General features: G+C 37.2%; 1 protein-coding gene across 3 annotated transcripts in view; it reads right to left on the bottom strand.

Moving 5' to 3' along the window:
- The window catches only part of ABCC9 (ATP binding cassette subfamily C member 9), a 142,306-nt gene that overhangs the window by 107,989 nt on the left and 12,319 nt on the right, over positions 1-21,998 (bottom strand). For 2 of the 3 annotated variants that reach the window (XM_003405689.3, XM_003405688.4), the window contains exons 4-9: positions 14,458-14,624; positions 12,781-13,023; positions 10,375-10,569; positions 7,875-8,027; positions 6,793-6,948; positions 1,343-1,477 (exon numbers count right to left, since the gene is read on the bottom strand). In XM_003405689.3, coding sequence (XP_003405737.1) covers positions 1,343-1,477; positions 6,793-6,948; positions 7,875-8,027; positions 10,375-10,569; positions 12,781-13,023; positions 14,458-14,624 — 1,049 coding nt within the window. Of the gene's footprint in view, positions 1-1,342; positions 1,478-6,792; positions 6,949-7,874; positions 8,028-10,374; positions 10,757-12,780; positions 13,024-14,457; positions 14,625-21,998 lie in introns of those variants that run through there. The other variant, XM_064284494.1, reaches the window with a different exon arrangement.

Here is a 21,998-nt window from a genome sequence, read left to right as displayed (position 1 = left end):
GGATACAGGACCTCCACCTAGTCAATCGTGTCAGCTTCCTCCACCATCAAATATTATATTAGAATCATTAGCAAGGTACAAAATGACCTGTTACACATCGAAAAGAGAACAGATAAAAAGGCAGATGGGAGAACCTGAAAATAGCAAATGGCCTATGTTTCATTTATTTTTTTTTTGTCTCTACAGGGACTTGAAAAAAAAAAAAAAAACCATCGGCATCAGGTTGATTCAGACTCATACTGACCCTTTACGACAGAGTAGAACTGCCCCATAGGAGTTCCAAGGCTGTAAATCTTTATGGAAGCAGGTTGGTACATTTTTCTCCCACAGGGCAGCTGGTAGGTTTGAACAGCCAACCTTTTGTTTAGCAGCCATGTGCTCAACCACTGTGCCACCAGGGCTCACAGGGACTTAGGTTCCTATTAAATGATTATTAAAGAAGTTGATGAATACAGTGTGAATGCCTAAATTAAAGACAGCTGTTTGGGGGCAGTCATGTCTCCACTTCATGTCCCCTTTCTACACCTTTCCGTATTTGTGTGAAAGAATAAGAAAGGTAGATGGCTCAGGCAGATTTAATGAGAAACCTCACCATAAGCAGCAGAAAAACAGGTGATGAAAACCAGTTGCGTGGCCTGCAACTCACCTGTCATAGTGGAAACACCAACCTGGGAAACAATTCTGTCAGTGGCAGCATCTCTACATTTTACACATGGTCTCGCTCAGGTTTAATCAAACTTTATTTATAAACATCATGTCAACAATTTTACTTGTAAATATTTCTTTAAAAGAAGCCAGTTTTTGCTCAAATAAAATGATTTCATGGCAAACTGAAGCCGGAGATGGTCAATAATTGGGCTTCTTCTTTCTTGCCAACTTGACCAGGAACACATTCAGCCAGAGCAGCTGCCATTAAAACATTTCAGTATAACTCCACAGATCATCATATGGCTTGATTTGACCCTAGGGAAATTTAATTTCGGGAGCCTCAAACCTGGCCATGTCAATAACTGACATCAATGGCCTCAAAGTACACTTAAATATATTCTTTAGGCAAGTGATCTAGAAACGGATTCAAATCACCTCATGACACTTAAAACATCAGGCACTATGATTCTGGCAATTGGGAGTCTAAGATGATCAAGTCTTAAAGTTTTAATCCACTTTTTAAAATTGTTTTGCAACATGAAAAATACACAGCTGCTACATAAGAACTGAAACAAAATATAAGAACACTAGTTTTCCAAATTATCCTGAGTGGTATGTACTAACTTCCTCTATTTTAAAAATAAAACAGCATTACTTGATTTTTCTAATAAAGTTTCCAAAAGATGTTACTTACAAGAGTGCTCTTCTGAGCTTCTGCCAACTTCGTAGCGATGAAGTACTGAATTGGCGCAAGGAGCACAATGACAGCTGCACCAACCAATGCGCTGGATCCAAGTAAATTGTAGAGCAGAATCACTCCCATTATGATCTAGGAAGAAGGATACATGGAAAAGGGAAAATGGGGGCCATGGCAAGAAAAGAATATTGTTAGTGAAAAATGTTGTATTTCTCAATTATCAGAGTATTAGGTTTTTTTTTGGAAGTCAACTCAACTGTGACAGTCAGGCTTTACTGTGATTTATTCAGGAAATAATTAGTAAAGATTTATTTTTAGTATGATGATTCTGTATAACTGGTATCAAACCAATTTATAACACACAGTTGCACAATGGCCCCATGATTCTTGCCACCTTCTAAAGCAGTCTTCACATTTTTAAAAGGACATAAAAAATTTTTTGAAAGTGTTGGCATCCACCATAAATTTGACATTCCATGTTCTGTTCTCCTTCTTGGAACTACGCTTTGCTTTTCAAGGCTGGGGGGATGGAAAGTAGTGGGCAGTTTGATAATGTGAGCGAGGACAGGATGTTCGTGGACTAAGGGAGTGATCTGAGCTCCTCTCCTTTTTAATGACCCTGGGAGTCATTTAATGACAAGAAGGCCAGCTCTAACGAAAACTGTGAGGCAGCTATATAGCTGGTATCCAATCTTACCTCATCTCTCTTTTAAAATTTACTTCCCCAAACCCACAGCTGAACAACCTAGGCCTAATCTATCTGGTTTTCCACTTTATTCTTCTTCCTTTAAAAGCTCAAGATTTAACCTTGGGTGGCGCAGTTAAGCACTTGGCTACTAGTCAAAAGGTTAGTAGTTCAAACCCACCCAGAGGAGCCTCCAAAGACAGGCATGGTGCTCTGCTTCCAAAAGGTCACAGTCTTGAAAACTCTATGGAGAAGTTCTACTCTGCACACAAGGGGTCACCACGAGTTAACTCAACAGCAACTAACAACGACAACATCCTCTCTGCTGCAAATGTTTTTCTGGTAGCTCAGCCCGCAATGCCCAAAACATCAAGTAATGAACTGTCTCCAAGCAGTTCAAGCATGTAATCCACACTTATAGGCCAATGATAACATATTAATAGCTTTCTGGAGGCCGCGGCACATGTTTATTGCACAGCCATTTAGACACTTTAGAAATTCCAATCAAAACAGAAAATTTCTTAACATTGCCCATGATGCAGTCGTTCAGGGGCAGCCTGAGACTTTTGGTGCACTTTAAATTACACCATATAGGCAACTACCTAACTGACCTATATATAAGTACATTTTGATACAATCAGATAATGTGCACTTTAAATCTAATTTTGTGCCAAGTACTGTGCATGCTATATACTTTTATTTGACTTGGATTTCCATTAAAAAAAAAAATGAAAAAGCGAAAGATAAATGTGAACTCTAGCATACACTCTTTAGTATATTATGTATGTCAATAAATGTGGCACACCGAAGACAGACTGCAGTAAATAAGATCTACAGTTAACACTCCATTTATATGACGTAAAACTCAAGATAACTAAGAATATCCAGCATCACAAAAACTGAACAAATGGATACGTTACTTTTGCCATTTTTACCTAATGGGGGAAAAATCCTGTGTTCTTTACTAAAATGCTACCTTTCAAGGGAAAGAACTAAATAGCCTCCTAGCTTGCTACCGTTCCTACCACCTTACAAGGTTTGACATTTTATAATATGCCAGCTATTGGAATTATGGGATGGGTTGAAGCAATTGCTCTAGTTTAGAAAGGTTATAAGAGGGCTTGTCAAAGGGGAAGGCATCAAATCTTGAGTCTGTGACTTATATGACTTTGGGCAATAATAACAGCCAACATCTGTAAGTTTGTCGTACTGTGGGGGCTTGCGTGTTGCTGTGATGCTGGAAGCTATGCCGCCAGTATTCAGATACCAGCAGTGTCACCCATGGAGGACAGGTTTCAGCTGAGCTTCCAGACTAAGACAGACTAGGAAGAAGGACCTGGCAGTCTACTTCTGAAAAGCATTAGCCAGTGAAAACGTTATGAATAGCAGCGGAACATTGTCTGATATAGTGCTGGAAGATGAGCCCCCCAGGTTGGAAGGCACTCAAAGGATGACTGGGGAAGAGCTGCCTCCTCAAAGGAGAGTCGACCTTAATGACGTGGATGGAGTAAAGCTTTCGGGACCTTCATTTGCTGATGTGGCATGACTCAAAATGAGAAGAAACAGCTGCAAATATCCATTAATAATTGGAACCTGGAATGTTCGAAGTATGAATCTAGGAAAATTGGAAATCATCAAAAATGAAATGGAACACATAAATTGATATCCTAGGCATTAGTGAACTGAAATGGGCTGGTATTGGCCATTTTGAATCGGACAATCATATAGTCTGCTGTGCTGGGAATGACAACTTGAAGAGGAATGGTGTTGCATTCATCGTCAAAAAGAACATTTCAAGATCTATCCTGATGTACAATGCTGTCAGTGATAGGATAATATCCATACGCCTACCAGTTAATATGACTATTATTCAAATATACGCACCAACCACTAGGGCCAAAGATGAAGAAATAGAAGATTTTTATCAGCTGCTGCAGTCTGAAACTGATAGAACATGCAATCAAGGTGCATTGATAATTACTGGTGATTTCAATGCGAAAGTCAGAAACAAAGAAGAAGAATCAGTAGTTGGAAAATATGGCCTTGGTGATAGAAACAATGCCAGAGATTGAATGATAGAATTTTGCAAGACCAACGACTTCTTCATTGCAAATACCTTCTTTCACCAACATAAATGGTGACTATACACATGGACCTCGCCAGATGGAGCACACAGAAATCAAATCGACTACATCTGTGGAAAGAGATGATGGAAAAGCTCAATATCATCAGTCAGAACAAGGCCAGGGGCCGACTGCGGAACAGAGCATCAATTGCTCATATGCAAGTTCAAGTTGAAACTGAAGAAAATCAGAGCAAGTCCACGAGAGCCAAAATATGACCTTGAGTGTATCCCACATGAATTTAGAGACCATTTGAAGAATGGATTTCATGCACTGAATGCTGGTGACCAAAGACTGGACGAGTTGTGGAATGACATCAAGGACATCATACATGAAGAAAGCAAGAGGTCATTGAAAAGACAGAAAAGAAAGAAAAGACCAAGATGGATGTCAGAGGAGACTCTGAAACTTCCTCTCGAATGTTGAGTAGCTAAAGCAAAAGGAAGAATTGATGAAGTAAAAGAACTGAAGATTTCAAAGGGCGGCTCAAGTAAAGTATTATAATGACATGTGCAAAGAGCTGGAAATGGAAAACCAAAAGGGAAGAACGCGCTCGGTGTTTCTCAAGCTGAAAGAACTGAAGAAAAAATTCAAGCCTCGAGTTGCAACAGTGAAGGATTCTATGGGGAAAATATTAAATGATGCAGGAAGCATCAAAAGAAGATGGAAGGAACACTCAGGGCCATCATGCTAAAAAGAATTAGTCGATGCTCAGACATTTCAAGAAGTAGCATATGATCAGGAACTGATGGTACAGAAGGAAGAAGTTCGAGCTGCTCTGAAGGCATTGGTGAAAAACAAGGCTCCAGGAATTGATGGAATATCAATTGAGATGTTTCAGCAAACAGATGCATGGCTGGAGGTGCTTACTCGTCTATGCCAAGAAATATGGAAGACAGCTTCCTGGCCAACTGACTGGAAGAAATCCATATTTATACCTATTCCCAAGAAATGTGATCCAACTGAATGTGGAAATTATGGAACAATATCATTAATATCACACGCAACCAAAATTTTGCTGAAGATCATTCAAAAACCGCTGTGGCAGTATATCGACAGGGAACTGACAGAAATTCAGGCTGGTTTCAGAATAGGACGTGGAACCAGGGATATCATTGCTGATGTCAAATGGATCCTGGCTGAATGCAGAGGATACCAGAAGGGTGTTTACCTGTGTTTTATTGACTTGCAAAGGCATTCGACCGTGTGGATCATAACAAATTATGGATAACATTGCTAAGAATGAGATTTGAGAACACTTAATTGTCCTCATGAGGAACCTTTACATAGATCAATAGGCAGTCGTCTGGACAGAACAAGGGGATACTGGTTGGTTTAAAGTCAGGAAAGGTGTGTGCCAGGGTTGTATTCTTTCACCATACCTATTCAATCTGTAGGCTGAGCCAATAATCTGAGACGCTGGACTACATAAAGAAGAATGGGGCATCAGGATTGGAGGAAGACTCATTAACAACCTGCGTTACGCAGATAACACAACCTTGTTTGCTGAAAGTGAAGAGGACTTGAAGCACTTACTAATGAAGATCAGAGACCACAGCCTTCAGTAGGGATTGCACCTCAACATAAAGAAAACAAAAATCCCTACAACTGGACCAATGAGCAACATCATGATCAGTGGAGAAAAGATTGAAGTTATCAAGGTTTTCATTTTACTTGGATCCACAATCAACAGCCATGGAAGCAGCAGTCAAGAAATCAAAAGACACATTGCATTGGGTAAATCTGCTGGCAAGGACCTCTTTGAAGTGTTAAAAAGCAAAGATGTCACCTTGAAGACTAAGGTGTGTCTGACCCAAGCCACAGTATTTTCAATCGCATCATACGCATGTGAAAGCTGGACAATGAATAAGGAAAACCGAAGAAGAACTGATGCCTTTGAATTGTGGTGTTGGCGAAGAATATTGAATATACCATGGAATGCCAGAAAAACGAATAAATCTGTCTTAGAAGAAGTACAACCAGAATGCTCCTTAGAAGCAAGGATGGCGGACTGCATCTTATATACTTTGGACATGTTGTCAGGAGGAATCAGTCCCTGGAGAAGGACATCATGCTTGGCAGAGTACAGGGTCAGCGGAAAAGAGGAAGACCCTCAGTGAAGTGGATGGACACAGTGGCTGCAACAATGAGCTCAAGCGTAACAACGATTTTAAGGATGGTGCAGGACCGGGCAGTGTCTCTTCTGTTGTGCACAGGGTCGCTACGAGTCAGAGCTGACTGGATGGCACCTAACGACGAGAACAACAATTACTGAGTGCCCAGGAAATGTTAGGCACTGTGCTAAATGTTTTGCATATATTACTTAATTTTAATAATTCTAGTAACTCCGTGAAGAAGATATGATTATCATCTGCATTTTACACTTGAAGAAACTAATGCTCTCAGAGGTTAAGTAAATTGTGAAAACAAGTGGTAGAGCAGATATTTGAAGCCACACAGTATAATTTCCAGCCTCACTTTTTTAACCCGTGCCAGAGTATTTCTAAGCCTCCGTTTCCGTCTATAAAAGGTGCATAACATTAGCACATTCCAAAAGTTTATCCTTTACTGAGCTAAATATCTTACTACTCCGTTAGCTTTTAATTGCCCTTGAAAATGAGAATCTTATATTGATCTACCTGAACAGGCATAGCCCATAGATTTGGACACAGGAACAAAAACCACATGAGTTGATTGGTTTCAATGGCAACCAAGTTATTGATCTGTCCCAGGGTCATCTCACCCATGGATAAGTTAGATGTAGAGAGTCTAAGGATTTTATTATATATCATGGCCTGCAAGAAAGGAAAGGAAAGGAAAAAAAAAAAAAAGGATGACTTGAAACTCTAAATTTAATAATCAATATTATGCACATTTGTTTTCATTGAAAAAAGATATTTCAAGTATTTTTAAAACTTTTTGAAAAAAGGAAAAAGACAAAACACCTGCTATGCCATTTTCTTAAAGCAACCACTATTTTCATTTTAGCATAGTTACTTTCAGTCTTCAACTAAATAGAAACTTATTTTTTCTAGCACTACAGTCAAAACATACCTTCAACTTTAAACACATGCTCTAGACCAAACAGAGAGATAAGTAAATGCAATATTTCAAAATAATATCCTTAATATATTATTGTAAAAGTTATTTTTATCTCAGAGGTCCCTGGGTGGCACCAAAATTCTGTGTTTCCTTCATTGCATAGATTCCTCATAATATAAAACAAGTTGTCATTTTGGATAAAAAATGAAAATAGAAATGCTTTCATTTATAATGAAAAATAATTTTCAGCATAACTTATCTTCATTAAATTCCTAAACACGTTGATGGTGTGCTCCTCAAGTCAAAACTGAACAAAGAACCAAAATTGAAGCCACTACTAATCCTATAAGGAGCCCTGGTGGTGCAATGGTTAAGCACTCAGCTACTAACCAAAAGGTTGGCAATTTGAACCTGCCCAGTGGCTCCACGGGAGAAAGACGTGTTGATCTGCTTTCATAAAGATTGCTGTTGTTGTTGTTCCTGTGTGCCATCGAATTGATTCTGACTCACAGTGACCATAGAGATTATAGCCAAGAAAACCCTATGGGGCAGCTCTACTTTGTCACGTGGGGTTGCTATGGATCAGAATCGACTCCATGGCACCTAACTAATCCTACATGATATATGGATGATACACAGCATTTTCAAGAAACAAAGAGAACTCAAACCTCAAACGTACCAGCAGAGCTCCACGGAGGTTAATGCCAGTTTCTATGGTCACATAGTAGGAAGCTTGCAAAAACGTCCTTTGCAGAATAAGGGCCAAAAAGAGAAGAACTGCTAGAACATAAGCATTTTCAAGAAATTCCTTTGATGAGAGGGTTTCTGAAATCTTGTCCCAAAAGGAAAGATAAAGATGAATTACAATTAATCTTTTCATACACTGGGTGTACAGTTCACATTTATTAAAGGATGCATGATTTTTAAACAACAAAACTCAAGGCCTTTATGATAAGGCAGTGAAATGAACCACACACAGCAGGGCAATTTTGGCTTTCCGTCATAACATCTGCATATGCAAATATAAACCACTTCAACCCATAAAATCCCAACTTGATCATCAAGATTGCTGGTAATACCCAACTGTAGCAAAATGGTGAATTTTAGTTAAACCAATTTTTTTAACAAGTGTACTTTCTGCAGAGATATATTTTAACCCAAAATGAGAAGCAGTCATATCTAAGTAGCCTCTAAAATAGTGGTAACCTTTAAGATAAAATACCTGTTAATTTAGACTGTAATTTAGAAGCAAAAACTGCAAAATGAAGAGCTGATCTGCAAGTCCAATAAGACAAAAAAATACCATTTCTGTAGCCTTATTAATTTTAAAATAATTTTACACAGTTGACTTTTCTAATTTTCAAATATCTTAGTTTTTATTAATGAAATAAATTCTAAATTATAAAATCAGTAATTTGGCTATTAATTTCTCCCATGTGACACTTCTTGTGACAAAATAACAACTTAGGAAAGCTGATTTTTAGTAGGAATATTACTGAAGTCATCATAAAAAAAGGATATGGGAAATTGACTCTTGTTTGCATCAATAGCACATGGTAACTTGCTTGTTAGAAGAGAAGGAAAAGTAAGTACAGTGTGTCAATTTGAGCACTCTGGTGGTACAGTGGTTAAAGCACTCAGCTGCTAACCAAAGGGTCGGCAATTAGAACCTACCTACCGGCCACTTCAAGGGAGAAAGATTAGGCAGTCTGCTTCTATAAAGATTTACAGCCTTGGAAACCCTATGGGGCAGTTCTATTCTATCCTATAGGGTTGCTATGAGTTGGAATCAACTGAACCACAGTAAGTTTGGTTGGGTTTTAGATCCAGTGAAATTCTACTCTGGTCCCTTCCTTTTCATTCGTGGGAATATACACAAAGGTATAAGTCCTGTACTTCTCAGAAAAACACGTGGTTAAAATGTATGAATGAGAAAGATGACAGAAGCATTCATATGTAATTCAGACATCTGTATGTACTTAGATATACATACCGAAAACCCACTGGCGTCAAGTCAATTCCAATTCATAGCGACCCGATAGGACAGAGTAGAACTGCCCCATAGAGTTTTCAAGGAGCGCTTGGTGGATTCGAACTGCCAACCTTTGGTTAGCAGCCATAGCACTTAACCACTACGCCACCAATGTTTCCAAAGATATGCATAGTAGGGACAAAATAGCTCAAAAATGCATTCCATGGTAAAAACTTTATCTGGCTCACTTCAATAATTGAGCACTATTATGTGCAAGGGTCTGGTCTAAGCATTGTGGACACAGATATAAACAGTTCACAGTCTGTTCAAAGAGCTTACAACCAAGAAAGGTAAGCATATTCATAAATGGTATCTTCATTATAAACAGGATATACAGTAAGGGCCAACTGGAAGCAAACACTGTGTTGCGGGAGTACCAAGGAGAGTCAAATTTCAACTAGGCTGACCAGAAAAACCTTCACTAACAGGCAACACTGAACGTAGCCTTGGGATAATATATAAAGTCTCAACAGGTGAAGAAAAGAGGACAGGGAATCAAGTTGAGAAAATAGAAAAAGAAAATTGATCCATCTGGACCAGAGTTTCTATCTGTAAGGCTAAGGAAGTCAATCCTTAGGAAAAAAACTAGGAAGTTCACGACACAGACTTTCTTAAAAACTACCAATAAAAGATTATATATTTATAACAGTAACATAATATCCAATAAAAATATCACAATATGACTTTCCCCAATCATTGTGAAACAAGATGATGGCTTTTATTACACAAGAAAAGTGTGCATGTTACAAATCACATTGTTAAAGTCACTGGTCACAGGCCTCTAGGGAGTGACTCAGCCACCTCCCGTGTACTCATGCATAAAAATTCTTCTAAGGATCCCTATAAAAATCAAATCAAATAATTGATGTGAAATTTCTAAACATAGTTAATGACACACAGTGGATGCTCATTAAATGTTTATAGGTTCTTAATACCAGAAATAATTTTATTGGCCAGATCCACTCGATGAATACATAAATACCTGATTTTCTCTGTGAGAACAATTATTTGCTTCTTTTAAAAAAAGCATTCAATTCTCTGTAAATAAGCCTGTTTGAACTCTTCATAAAAGTACACTAATCAAAAGTGACAATTACAATAAAATCTGCCAATAACATGTTTTTTTTCAATAACACCATGAACTTACTCCTGTTGTGTTATTTGTCCCATTCTGGGTTTCGTTCACACGCTGAACTATTCCAGAAATACAGAGAGGTCCAGCAAAACCCAGCAGGTCAGCCAGATAACGGAATGTGCTACTAAGTAGAATCGGTCGCCCAAAAGCTCTGTACATCGCTAGCCATATAGATGGAGTCCGATTTGGATGATCTGCTACTTTTTTCTGAAAGAAAAATCAGATGAACCAAAATTAAAATCTACTAGAGCAGCAATTAATCCCAGCAACTATGGTTAGCACTTTCTGTTACTTATGAATAAATTGTACATTTATAAATAAACGATAATAAGTTCCTTTCAGTACAGTATGCATAATTCTGTATCCCTAGGATTCAAGGTAGAGGGTCAGTGAAAAAGTGGAAGACACAGTGGCTGCAACAATGGGCTGAAATATAGCAACGATTGTGAGGATGACACAGGACTGGGCAGCGTTTTGGTCTATTCTACACAGGGTGGTTATGAGTCATGAGTCGGAGCCTACTCGATGGCACCTAACACAACAACAGGATTCTATGTAAATAGTAGCTTTTGAATATATTTGAATGAACAACAGAGAATGAGAAGTAAAACACAAATGGCCAGTCTTTCTTCTAATCCTCTGGATGACATAAAATTCTTAAAGCATAATTAATTTTAATTCCCTTTGATTTGGAAAATGTTTATCTGTCATTCATATTATTAAATAGCACTGTATGGAAAAAGAGACACTAAAGGCCAAAGATCAATGTTATTGACAGACTAGTCAAGATTTCTTTGGTTACTAGATCACAAGAAATTTACTCGTCAAATTACCACAAACTAAACAAAATGGAACCCAATCTCAAATTGTTTCTTCTCCAGGTATTTCCACGCCCATGAATGGTAGTCAATATATTTCAAAGTTATGGTAGGCTTGTGTTTCCCAGGTATTTCTCAAAGAAATGCAAGATGAAGGATGGTATATACACTTAAGCTAACTCATGGCTTCACACATCTACAGCTGTTTTTTTTAAAGATTTTAAGACCTGAACAATCATCATAATTTAGTCCTGGGTAAGGGGTGGATAAAATTTGTTCATTGTGGCAAAGAAGGCAATTGTGTTTCATACTGAATTCCCTGTTAGAGTAAATAATTTGATCATTTCTTTAAAGTTTACTGATAAAAGGTATTAACATACCAAGTTCAAGTTAATCTCTGCTGTAAAGAGCACTCAGAAAACTTAAGCTAGGCCATACTGTGAATCTTTACTTTAGCAGAGAATTAAAAAAAAAAAATATGATGCAATACTGTTCCCAGAGGTGAAACCAGAGATGACTCAGGTTCATTCGTAGTAACCATTTCCTGCCATATTAATTTCATAATGCATTTCGGACACAAAACAAAGGTCATTTTCATCATTTACCATAAATGTTTTGTTGATCTTGATTTACAGCAGCCAAAAAAAACCTTTAACTGATTCACCGAAGTTCCAGCATTGTTATGAATATTAATATTTTAAATTACACTGGTATTTGGAGATGATTTCAATACAAAATACATCTACCAGTGTGGACAGCATATATGATTATTCAGAATGGTAACAAAACAAATGGAAAATTTTCAAAAGACTCTTACTTTTAAATTTTAAAAGCAATTATTAACACTCAAAGTATCAAAGGAAACCAATTTTGGCAGCCATATCGGATGATGCATGGGGTAGGCAGATGATGCCCCTTCTTTTAATTTAGTTTCCCAAGTGTTGACTGCAAAATCTAATTTTTAGTCAATAATTAAAGGCTTTTAATTTTATCAAGTGTTTATTAATGTCTATCATCTAACCAAAACAAAAATACCCATTGCCGTCAAGTTGATTCTGACTCATAGCAACCGTATAAGACAGAGTAGAACTGCCCCACAGGGTTTCCAAAGAACTCCTGGTGGATTTGAACTGCCGACCTTTAGTTAGCAGCCAAGCTCTTAACCACTGTGCCACCAGGGCTCTGTATATCATCTAATTTACCTTTACATAACAAAATTATTGACAAGATACTTGAGTAAAGACTTAACAATTATAAGAATCCCATTCATTATTGATATTATATGGTAATAAGCATTGGTTTAACATAATCATCGAACCTAATTCTAACTTCCTACTTGATCCCATTTCCAGTGAAAAGAAAATACTTTCTCTAGCCTTCCTTTTGCATTGACCAGGCGACTAAGACAACATAACCATACTTTAGTGGCTCTTCCAGTCTTTTCTCAGTGGCCCAATTAACATGGCTCAAAGCTACAGGGAAAGACGGATGGAGGAAATCTGCCCATCTTTAACCACAGATAGCATCTAAACTTTGTGCCTTTATATTTAATAGGCCTATTCTCTACAATTATGGGCACGAAAAATAGGTACCAACTTACCTTTTGCTCTTCATAAGCATCCTTCAGGCAAACATAATTTGTTACTGCCCTCATTGCTATCGGTAATTTTCCAATTGCCTTCAGATCAATAGGCTTTTTATGAGCTGATATAATAAGTGTGTTCATCCACCAGTATGTTGCCTTTGACAGTAAATTCACAAATGGTTGAAGAAATCTCACACCCAGATCCTGGAGGTCTTCAGGAGGCTTTACCTTCTGAGGATGCATGAAGAATACATATCTCTGGGGCAGGAAAAAAAAAACACAAAATAACAATTAGCCCAATTCTTTGTCCACATATTTAAAATAAAATCCTAACCTTGTCTACATTTTCACTACTGGTGGCCCAAATTTATATTTTAATACTTCTTTCCATCTCTCTTTGAAATAGGCTTTGGAATATTTCCCCTTCATTGTCACTAGATTAACTAGTGAAGCACAGAATTTCATACTTTATCCTCTTGAGGCCAATTCTAAAAAGTCAATTATCTTATTAGAAGATAATAATTACTAATAACCAGCCTTTCATGATATCCTGTGACAGGTTCAACTAAATCAGGATTTTTACATTATTTAGATTTTAAAATATGTTATCAACACCATTGTTGAATCACTCTGCTGATTTGTGCTTTCGTTGATGTTAACTGACTGTTCTTCACTATGCATTGCAGTGTGTTTCCTGTGACTCATACAGAAAATTCAAAGCTCCCTGATGGAAAATAAATATTGAAAAATTACTCACTAGTACTTTACACAACATAATTGACAACATTATGTGGTGGAAATTACAAAGGTTTGTAATCACGAGACCAGGTGTGAGTCTTGACTATGTGTTACTTTGGATGTAGAGCTTAATTTCTCTCTATAGAAGTTTCTTCCTCAATAAAATCAGTAAACTGGACTAGATTAACTTCTTCCAGTTCCAAATTTCTAGAAATACACTATTTTGCCTAACCCAGGTGTGTTCTGGACTAATCATGAGTGATGGAACTTCTTGATGAAAAAAATTGCATTTGTAATATAAACTGAGCACAGTGTTTGACACACAGTATACACTCAATCAATATTTGTGAATGAATAAATAGATTCCAGGGTCATAACGTGTTACGGATTGAATTGCGTCCCCCCAAAATATGTGTTGTAAATCCTAACCTCTATGCCTCTGGTTATAACCCTATCTGGGAATGGATTGTCTTTATGTTAATGAGGCCGGATTAGTATATGGTATATTTTAAGTCAACTCTTTTGAGATATAAAAGAGATTAAACAAGCTAGCAGAGGAGAGATGGGGTAAGATAGAAGCCAAGCCACATGGAGATCTCTAAGGAACAAGAAAGCAGAAACTAAAGAGACAAGGACCTTCCTCCATAGCCAAAAGAGAAAGCCTTCCCCTAGAATTGGAGTTCTGAATTCAGATTTCTAGTCTCCTAAACCGTGAGAAAGTAAATTTCTGTTTGTTAAAGCCATCCATTTGTGGTATTTCTGCTATAGCAGCACTAGATAACTAGGGCATTCTGTAATTTCTGGAACATTAGTGGCCTGAAGTTTAGTGATTAGTTCAACTTTATGGCTGCACACATAGATCATATATGTTTGTTCATCATTTACGGCTTATTGTAATATTCAACATTAGGCTCTTGAATCCCAATAACAAAACAAAAATTTTTAGATACCTACTCTGACTCGAATGACGTTGATCTCCACAGCCATCAGGAGTCCATTCAAGATGACCATCATGCCTGTGATGCAGAAACGCAGGTCGGATATTCCCCAACCAGACTGCCAGTACTTGACCAATTTTATGGTCTTTGTAATAAATGCCATTACCCAGTACAGAAACAGAGCTGGAAAAAGAAAAACATGCAATCTGTCTCTGATAGTTTTCAAACTGCACTGACATTTGTACACACACACACAATGATTTTTTATAACAAAGACAATTTTAAACATTCTATTTCAACATAATTTTGTGTGTTAAGAAAACAACACACAAGTTTTTGTGTACTTTCGGATTTGTGAATTCGAAGTACAATAAGAAATTGAAAAGGTTCAGTGTTTCTACTCTGATGGTAAGTGACAGATGGGAATACATAAGGGGATATGTAAATAGGGATGACCCACGTTCTTCAAAATTTGTATGCAAATCTGTTGCTTTTAAATTGACTTTATCTTCGGGTCTTCTTGTTTTTTTTTTTCAAGAGTCCCTGATTGTATGTCCTGATTGTATAAATCATTCACATGTTGGTATCTGTACAACTTATCCAATATGTAAGTGTGTTGTAGCTTCCAGAGCCATATCCAGTGGTGTTACCCTGGACTTATTATGAAACCCATGTAACTATGTAATAGGGTTTCTGCTTTTCAATTAGCATTCAAGTACTAAGAGCCTCTTCTCACCCAAATGATTTAAAATATCAATTCCATCCACAAAGCACAGAGAAGAACACTGATCCTGCAGAACAAACCCAGATTTCAAGTAGCTCAGTAAGGAAGAAATCTGTACCATCTTTTAACTGTAGCCAGAATTCTACAGCAAATATGAAAGGGAAGCAGAGACTCTCCTAGAAATCTGCTGGCAAGGATTCAATCTACTTTGAACTTTGAATAAAGGTGAGCACTAGTGAATATGTAAAACACATATAAGACATGTAAATGTAAAGAAGAAATGTAAAACACATATAAGACAATCCAATTTAGAAAACACTTATCAGAACCAGAAAAGTTAAGGGTGATCATAACTTTCTTAATGAAAATGAACTAAACTTCAGCATATGAGCTCATCATATAACTTTTGTAGCTTAAAATGCAGAGATAATCTGAATGGATTTAGAAAAAACAAAACAGCCAAATGATATGCATCTAAAGAAATACACCTTAAACATAAAGAAACAATAGAATGAAAGTAAGTGGATGGGAAAAGATATACAATGAGAACAGTAGGCATAAGAAACTTGGCATGGCTATATTAATATCAGATAAAGTAGATTTCAAGACAAGGAATGATATCAGAAATAAAAGGGACTTTTAAAATGATAAAAAGGTCAATTTTTCAGAAAGATCACATAATCAAGAATGTCCATGTGCCTATTAAAGACTTAGATGACCTGAACACTAGCAACTACCTTGAACTATTTGGCATTTATAGAACTATTTTATATTTGGCATTATAAAAATACATCCAATATCTTCAGAATAGGCATTCTTATCAAGTGCACATGGTAGAGACTGCATGTTCACTCACAAATGAAGTAGCAAGAAATTTTAAATAACAGACATCACAGAGTATGTTCTCTTACCAAAATGAAATTAAACTAAATATCAAGAACGATAAGTGTATTTATTTTCTTTTGCTGCATAACAAATCACCACAAGCTCAGCAGCTTAAAACAATATATACCTATCATCTCATAGTTTCCATAGGTCAGGATTCTGGGTATGTGACAACGAGGTTTCTGTTTCAGGCCATGCCAGGCTGCAATCTAGTGCTGGCTGGAGTTAACAGTCTCATTAGACACTTGACTGATTTGGGACCTTCATCTCTGCCATACTGTATTGGCTAGAAGAGGTGCCCTAGTGGCGCAGTGGTTAAGCGCTCTGCTGCTAACCTAAAGGTCAGCAGTTCAAACCCACCAGCTGCTCTATGGAAGAAAGATGTGGCAGGCAGCCTGCTTCCTTAAAGATTTACAGCATTTCATAACACAGTTTATAAAGAAAATGCTCTACATTCTACTTTCGGTGAGTAGCGCCTAGGGTCCTAAAAGTTTGTGGGTGGCCATCTAAGATACTCTACTAGCCCCACCTCGTCTACAGCAAGTGAAAATGAAAAAAACCAAAGTAACAAGTGAAAGATTAGCCCAAAGGACTAATGGACCAGAACTACCACAGCTTCCACCAGACTGACTCCAGCACAACTACATGGTGCCCAGCTACTGCTGACTGCTCTGACAGGGATCACAACAGAGGGTCCAGACATAGCTGGAGAAAAATGTAGGACAAAATTCTAACTCACAAAAAAAGACGAAACTTATTGGCCTGACAGGACTGGCAAAAGATTGGGAGTATGGCGCCCAGACACCCTTTTAACTCAGCACTGAAGTCACTCCTGAGGTTCACCCTTCAGCCAAAGATTAGACAGGCCTATAAAACAAAATGAGACTAAATGGGAACACCAGCCCAGGGGCAAAGGTGAGAAGGCAGGAGGGGAAAGGAAAGCTGGTAATGGGGAACCCAAGGTTGAGAAGAGCAGAGTGTTGGCATTTTGTGGGCTTGGCAACCAATGTCACAAAATAGTATGTGTATTAATTGTTTAATGAGAAACTAATTTGCTCTATAAACCTTCACCTAAAGTACAATAAAAATAAATAAATATGTGTTAAAGAAAAAAATATTTACTGCCTTGCAAACCCTATGGGGCAGTTCTACTCTGTCCTATAGGGTTGCTATGAGTTGTAATGGGCAACGGGTTTGTTTGTTTGTTTTTGCTATTGGGTAGAAGGAAGTCACAAGCCCCACTCATACCCAAGGGGAGAGAATTATACAGAGTGTGCACACCAGAGCACCAGAGATCATTGGAGGTAAACTTTGGGTCTGTCCACACAATAAGATATTTACAAATATGCAAATATTTTGAAATTAAACAACAAAACAACATAGGTATTTCCAATAATTTACAGGTCAAAGAATAAATAATTAGAGAATTTAGAAAATATTTTTAACTAAATCATAATGAAAATATTACATATAAAGATGGAAGGATGCAGCTAAAATAGTACTTAGAGTGAAGTTTATAGCTTTAAATATTTATTTTAGAAAGAAAAAAAAAGACGAATCCAAAATCAATGACTGAAGTTTCTGCCATAAAAGCTAAAAAATGAAAAGCACAGAAGATAAATAAAAGAATGAAAACAAATAATAGGGATACGAACAGAAAATAAAATAGACAACAATTGAGAAAACTAACTGGGGAAGAGCTGCGTCCTCAGAGTAGAGTTGACCTTAATGACATGGATGGAGTCAAGCTTTCGGGACCTTCATTTGCTGATGTGGCATGACTCAAAATGAGAAGAAACAGCTGCAAACATCCATTAATCATCAGAACCTGGAACGTACAAGTATGAATCTCGGAAAACTGGAAATAGTCAAAAATGAAAGGGAACACATAAAGATCGACATCCTAGGCATTAGTGAGCTGAAATTGATTGGTACTGGTCACTCTGAATGAATCATATGGTCTACTATGCTGGGAATGACAACTTGAAGAGGAATGGAGTTGCATCCATCATCAAAAAGAACATTTCAAGATCTATCCTGAAGTACAATGCTGTCAGTGATAGGATAATATCCGTACACCTACAAGGTAGACCAGTTAATATGACTATTATTCAAATTTACACACCAACCACTAGGACCAAAGATGAAAAAATGAAGATTTTTACCAACTTCTGCAGTCTGAAATTGAGTGAACACGCAATCAGGATGCACTGATAATTACTGGTGATTAAAAAAATGCAAAAATTGGAAACAAAAAGAAGGATCGGTAGTTGGAAAATACGGCATTCATGACAGAAACAATGCTGAAGATCATTTGATTGAATTTTGCAAGAACAATGACTTCTTCACTGTAAACATCTTTGTTCACCAACATAAACGGCAACTATGCATATGGACACCTCACCAGATGGAATACACAGGAATCAAATTGATTATATCTGTGGAAAGATATGATGGAAAAGCTCAATATCATCAGTCAGAACAAGGCCAGGGACTGACTATGGAACAGACCATCAATTGCTCATATGCAGGTTCAAGTTGAAACCGAAGAAAATTAGAACAAGACCACGAGATCCAAAGTACCGCCTTGAGTATATTCCACCTGAATTTAGAGACCATCTCAAGAACAGATTTGACACATTGAACACTAATGACCAAAGACCAGATGAGTTGTGGAATGACATTGAGGACATCACACATGAAGAAAGCAAGAGGTCATTTAAAAGGAGAGAAAGAAAAAACCTAAATGGATGTCAGAAGAGACTCTGAAACTTGCTTTTGAACTTCGAGTAGATAAAGCAAAAGGAAAAAATGATGAAGTAAAAGAGCTGAACAGATTTCAAAGGGCAGCTCCAGAAGATAAAGTATTATGATGACATGTCAAGGACTTGGAGATAGAAAACCAAAAGGGAAGAATATGCTCAGCACTTCTCAAGCTGAAAAAAACTAAAGAAAAAATTCAAGCTTTGAGTTGCAATACTGAAGGATTCTAGGGAAAATACTAAGCAATGCAGGAAGCATCAAAAGAAGATGAAAGGAACACACAGTCACTATAACGAAAAGAACTGGTAAACGTCCAACCATTTCAGGAGGTAACCATCAGGAACCGATGGTACTGAAGGAAGAAGTCCAAGCTGCTCTGAAGGCATTGGGGAAAAATAAGGCTCTAGGAATTGACAGAATACCAATTGAGATGTTTCAAGAAATGAATGCAGCACTGGAAGTGCTCATTCATCTATGCCAAGAAATTTGGAAGACAGCTACCTGGCCAACTGATTGGAAGAGACACACACGTATGCCTAGTCCCAAGAAATGTAATCCAATGTGGAACTTATCAAACAATATCATTAATATCACATGCAAGCAAAATTTTGCGGAAGATCATTCAAAAGCAGTTGCAGTAGTATATCAACAGGGAACTGCCAGAAATTGAAGCCAGACTCATAGAACATAGAACCAGGTATATCATTGCTGATGTCATATGGGTCCTGGCTGAAAGCAGGGAATAACAGAAAGATGACTACCTGTGTTTTATTGACTATGTAAAGACATGTGACTGTGTGGATCATAACAAATTATGGATAATATTGAGGAGGATGGGAATTCCAGAACGTTTAATTGTGCTTATGAGGAAGCTGTACAGGATCAAGAGGTGGTTGTTCAAAAAGAACAAGGGGATACTGCGTGGTTTAAAGTCAGGGAAGGTGTGCATCCTTTTGCCATACCTATTCAATCTGTAGGCCAAGCAAATAACCCGAGAAGCTGGAGTATATGAAGAGCAGGCCATCAGGATTGAAGGAAGACTCATAAACAACTTGCATTATGCAGATGACAAAACCTTGCTTGCTGAAAGTGAAGAGGATTTGAAGCACTTACTAATGGAGATTAAAGACCACAGCCTTCAGTATGTATTGCACCTCAACATAAAGAAAACGAAAATGCTCACAACTGGGCCTATAAGCAATATCATGATAAATGGGGAAAAGACTGAGGTTGTCAAGGATTTCATTTTACTTGGATCCACCATCAACACTCATAGGAGCAGCAGTCAAGAAATCAAAAGGTGCATTGCGTTGGGCAAATCTGCTGTAAAAGACCTCTTTAAAGTATTGAAAAACAAAGATGTCACCTCGAGGACTAAGGTGTGCCTGACCTAAGCCGTGGTGTTTTCAATCACCTCATATGCACGTGAAAGCTGCACATTAACAAGGAAGATCAAAGAAGAATTGATTCCTTTGAATTGTGGCGTTGCTGAAGAATATTCAATCTACCAGGGACCGCCAAAAGAATGAACAATTTGTCTTGAAGAAGTACAACCAGAATGTTCCTTAGAAGCAAGGATTGCGAGACTATGTCTCACATACTTTGGACATATTATCAGGATCAGTCCCTGGAGAAAGACATCATGCTTGGTAAAGTAGAGGGTCTGTGAAAAATAGGAAGACCCTCAACAGGATGGATTGACACAGTGGCTGCAACAACGTGTTAAAGCATAACAACAATTTGTAAGGATGGCGTGGGACTGGGCAGTGTTTCTTTCTGTTGCACACAGGGTAAACTATGAGGTGGAATCGACTCGATGGTACCTAACAACATATATAAGCTGTATTGGATAGGCACCTAACAACAACAACAAGGGTGCAAGATACAAGGTCAATATACAAAATCTGTTGTATTTAATATTGTGGCAACAAACAATTGGGAAATGAAATTTATAATGTAATTCCATTTACAATAGCTGCAGAAAAACAAGCAAAAACTAGAAATAACTTAAGCCACACAAAACCCCTGCACTGAAAAGCTATAAAACATTCCTGAGGAAAATTAACTATGATATAAATAAATGAAAAATGGATTGTAAGGTTCGATATTGTTAAGATGACAACTCTCCCCAAAATTTCTTTATAGATTCAATGCAATCCCCATCATACTGTCACAAGGATTTTTTTTTTTTGCTACAAATTGACATGCTGATTCTAAAATGTATAAGGAAATGAAACCAGAATATCCAAAGCACTCTTGGGAGATAAGCAAAGAAAAAAGTTATATGACTTATAATACATAACTTTAAAATTTCCAAAGGTACAGTAATCAAGATAGAATGGTAAAAAAAAAAAAAAACAGAACAAAACCATGAATACAGCAAAGGAAAAGAAAACAAAGAGTAAAGAAATAGATCACACTTTTTATAGTTATATGAATTAATTTTTTTACAAAGATACCAAAGCAATTTGATTGGAAATGGAAAGTCTATTCTGCAAATGGTACTGGAACATATGGATATCCACTTAAAAAAAAGAAACTGAATCTTGATACCTACCTTACACCACATGCACAATTAATTTAAGATAGGTCACAGTCCTAAAAATAAAAACTGAAACTATAAAGCCTCTAAATGAAACAGGAAAATTTGAGAGAAACATACTTAGCGGAAGGCAAAGATTTCAGGAAACAATAACCATACATGAAAAAAAAGATAAAGTATGTGATATCAAAATTAAAATATTTTTCTCAAACCAAATCCATTGCTGTCAAGTCAATTGCAACTCACTGCAAACCTATAGGATAGACTAGAACTGTTCCATAGGATTTGCAAGAAGTGGCTGGTGGATCTGAGCTGCTGACCTTTTGGTTAGCAGCCCAGTGCTTAACTACTGCCAGGACTCCTCCTCCTCAAAAAGGCCCTGTTAAATAATGAATATAATTGCCATAGTCCGGGTGGAAAATATTCTCAAAACATATACCTAATGACATACTAGTATTCAGTATACACAAAGTACTCTACAACTCAATAATAAAAAAACAACTGAACAAAAAATGGGCAAAGGATACAAACAACCACTTCACAAAGATAGCAAATAGCCAATAAACTCATCAAAAAGTGTTCAATACTATTAGCCACCATGAAAATACAAATTAATACCACAGTTGTGTACCAGTATGGATTT

This window comes from Loxodonta africana, chromosome 4, assembly GCF_030014295.1.
Source record: "Loxodonta africana isolate mLoxAfr1 chromosome 4, mLoxAfr1.hap2, whole genome shotgun sequence".
Lineage (NCBI taxonomy): Eukaryota > Metazoa > Chordata > Mammalia > Proboscidea > Elephantidae > Loxodonta > Loxodonta africana.
The sequence above is the reverse complement of the archived record's forward strand: the minus strand, read 5'-3'. Positions and strand labels throughout refer to the sequence as shown.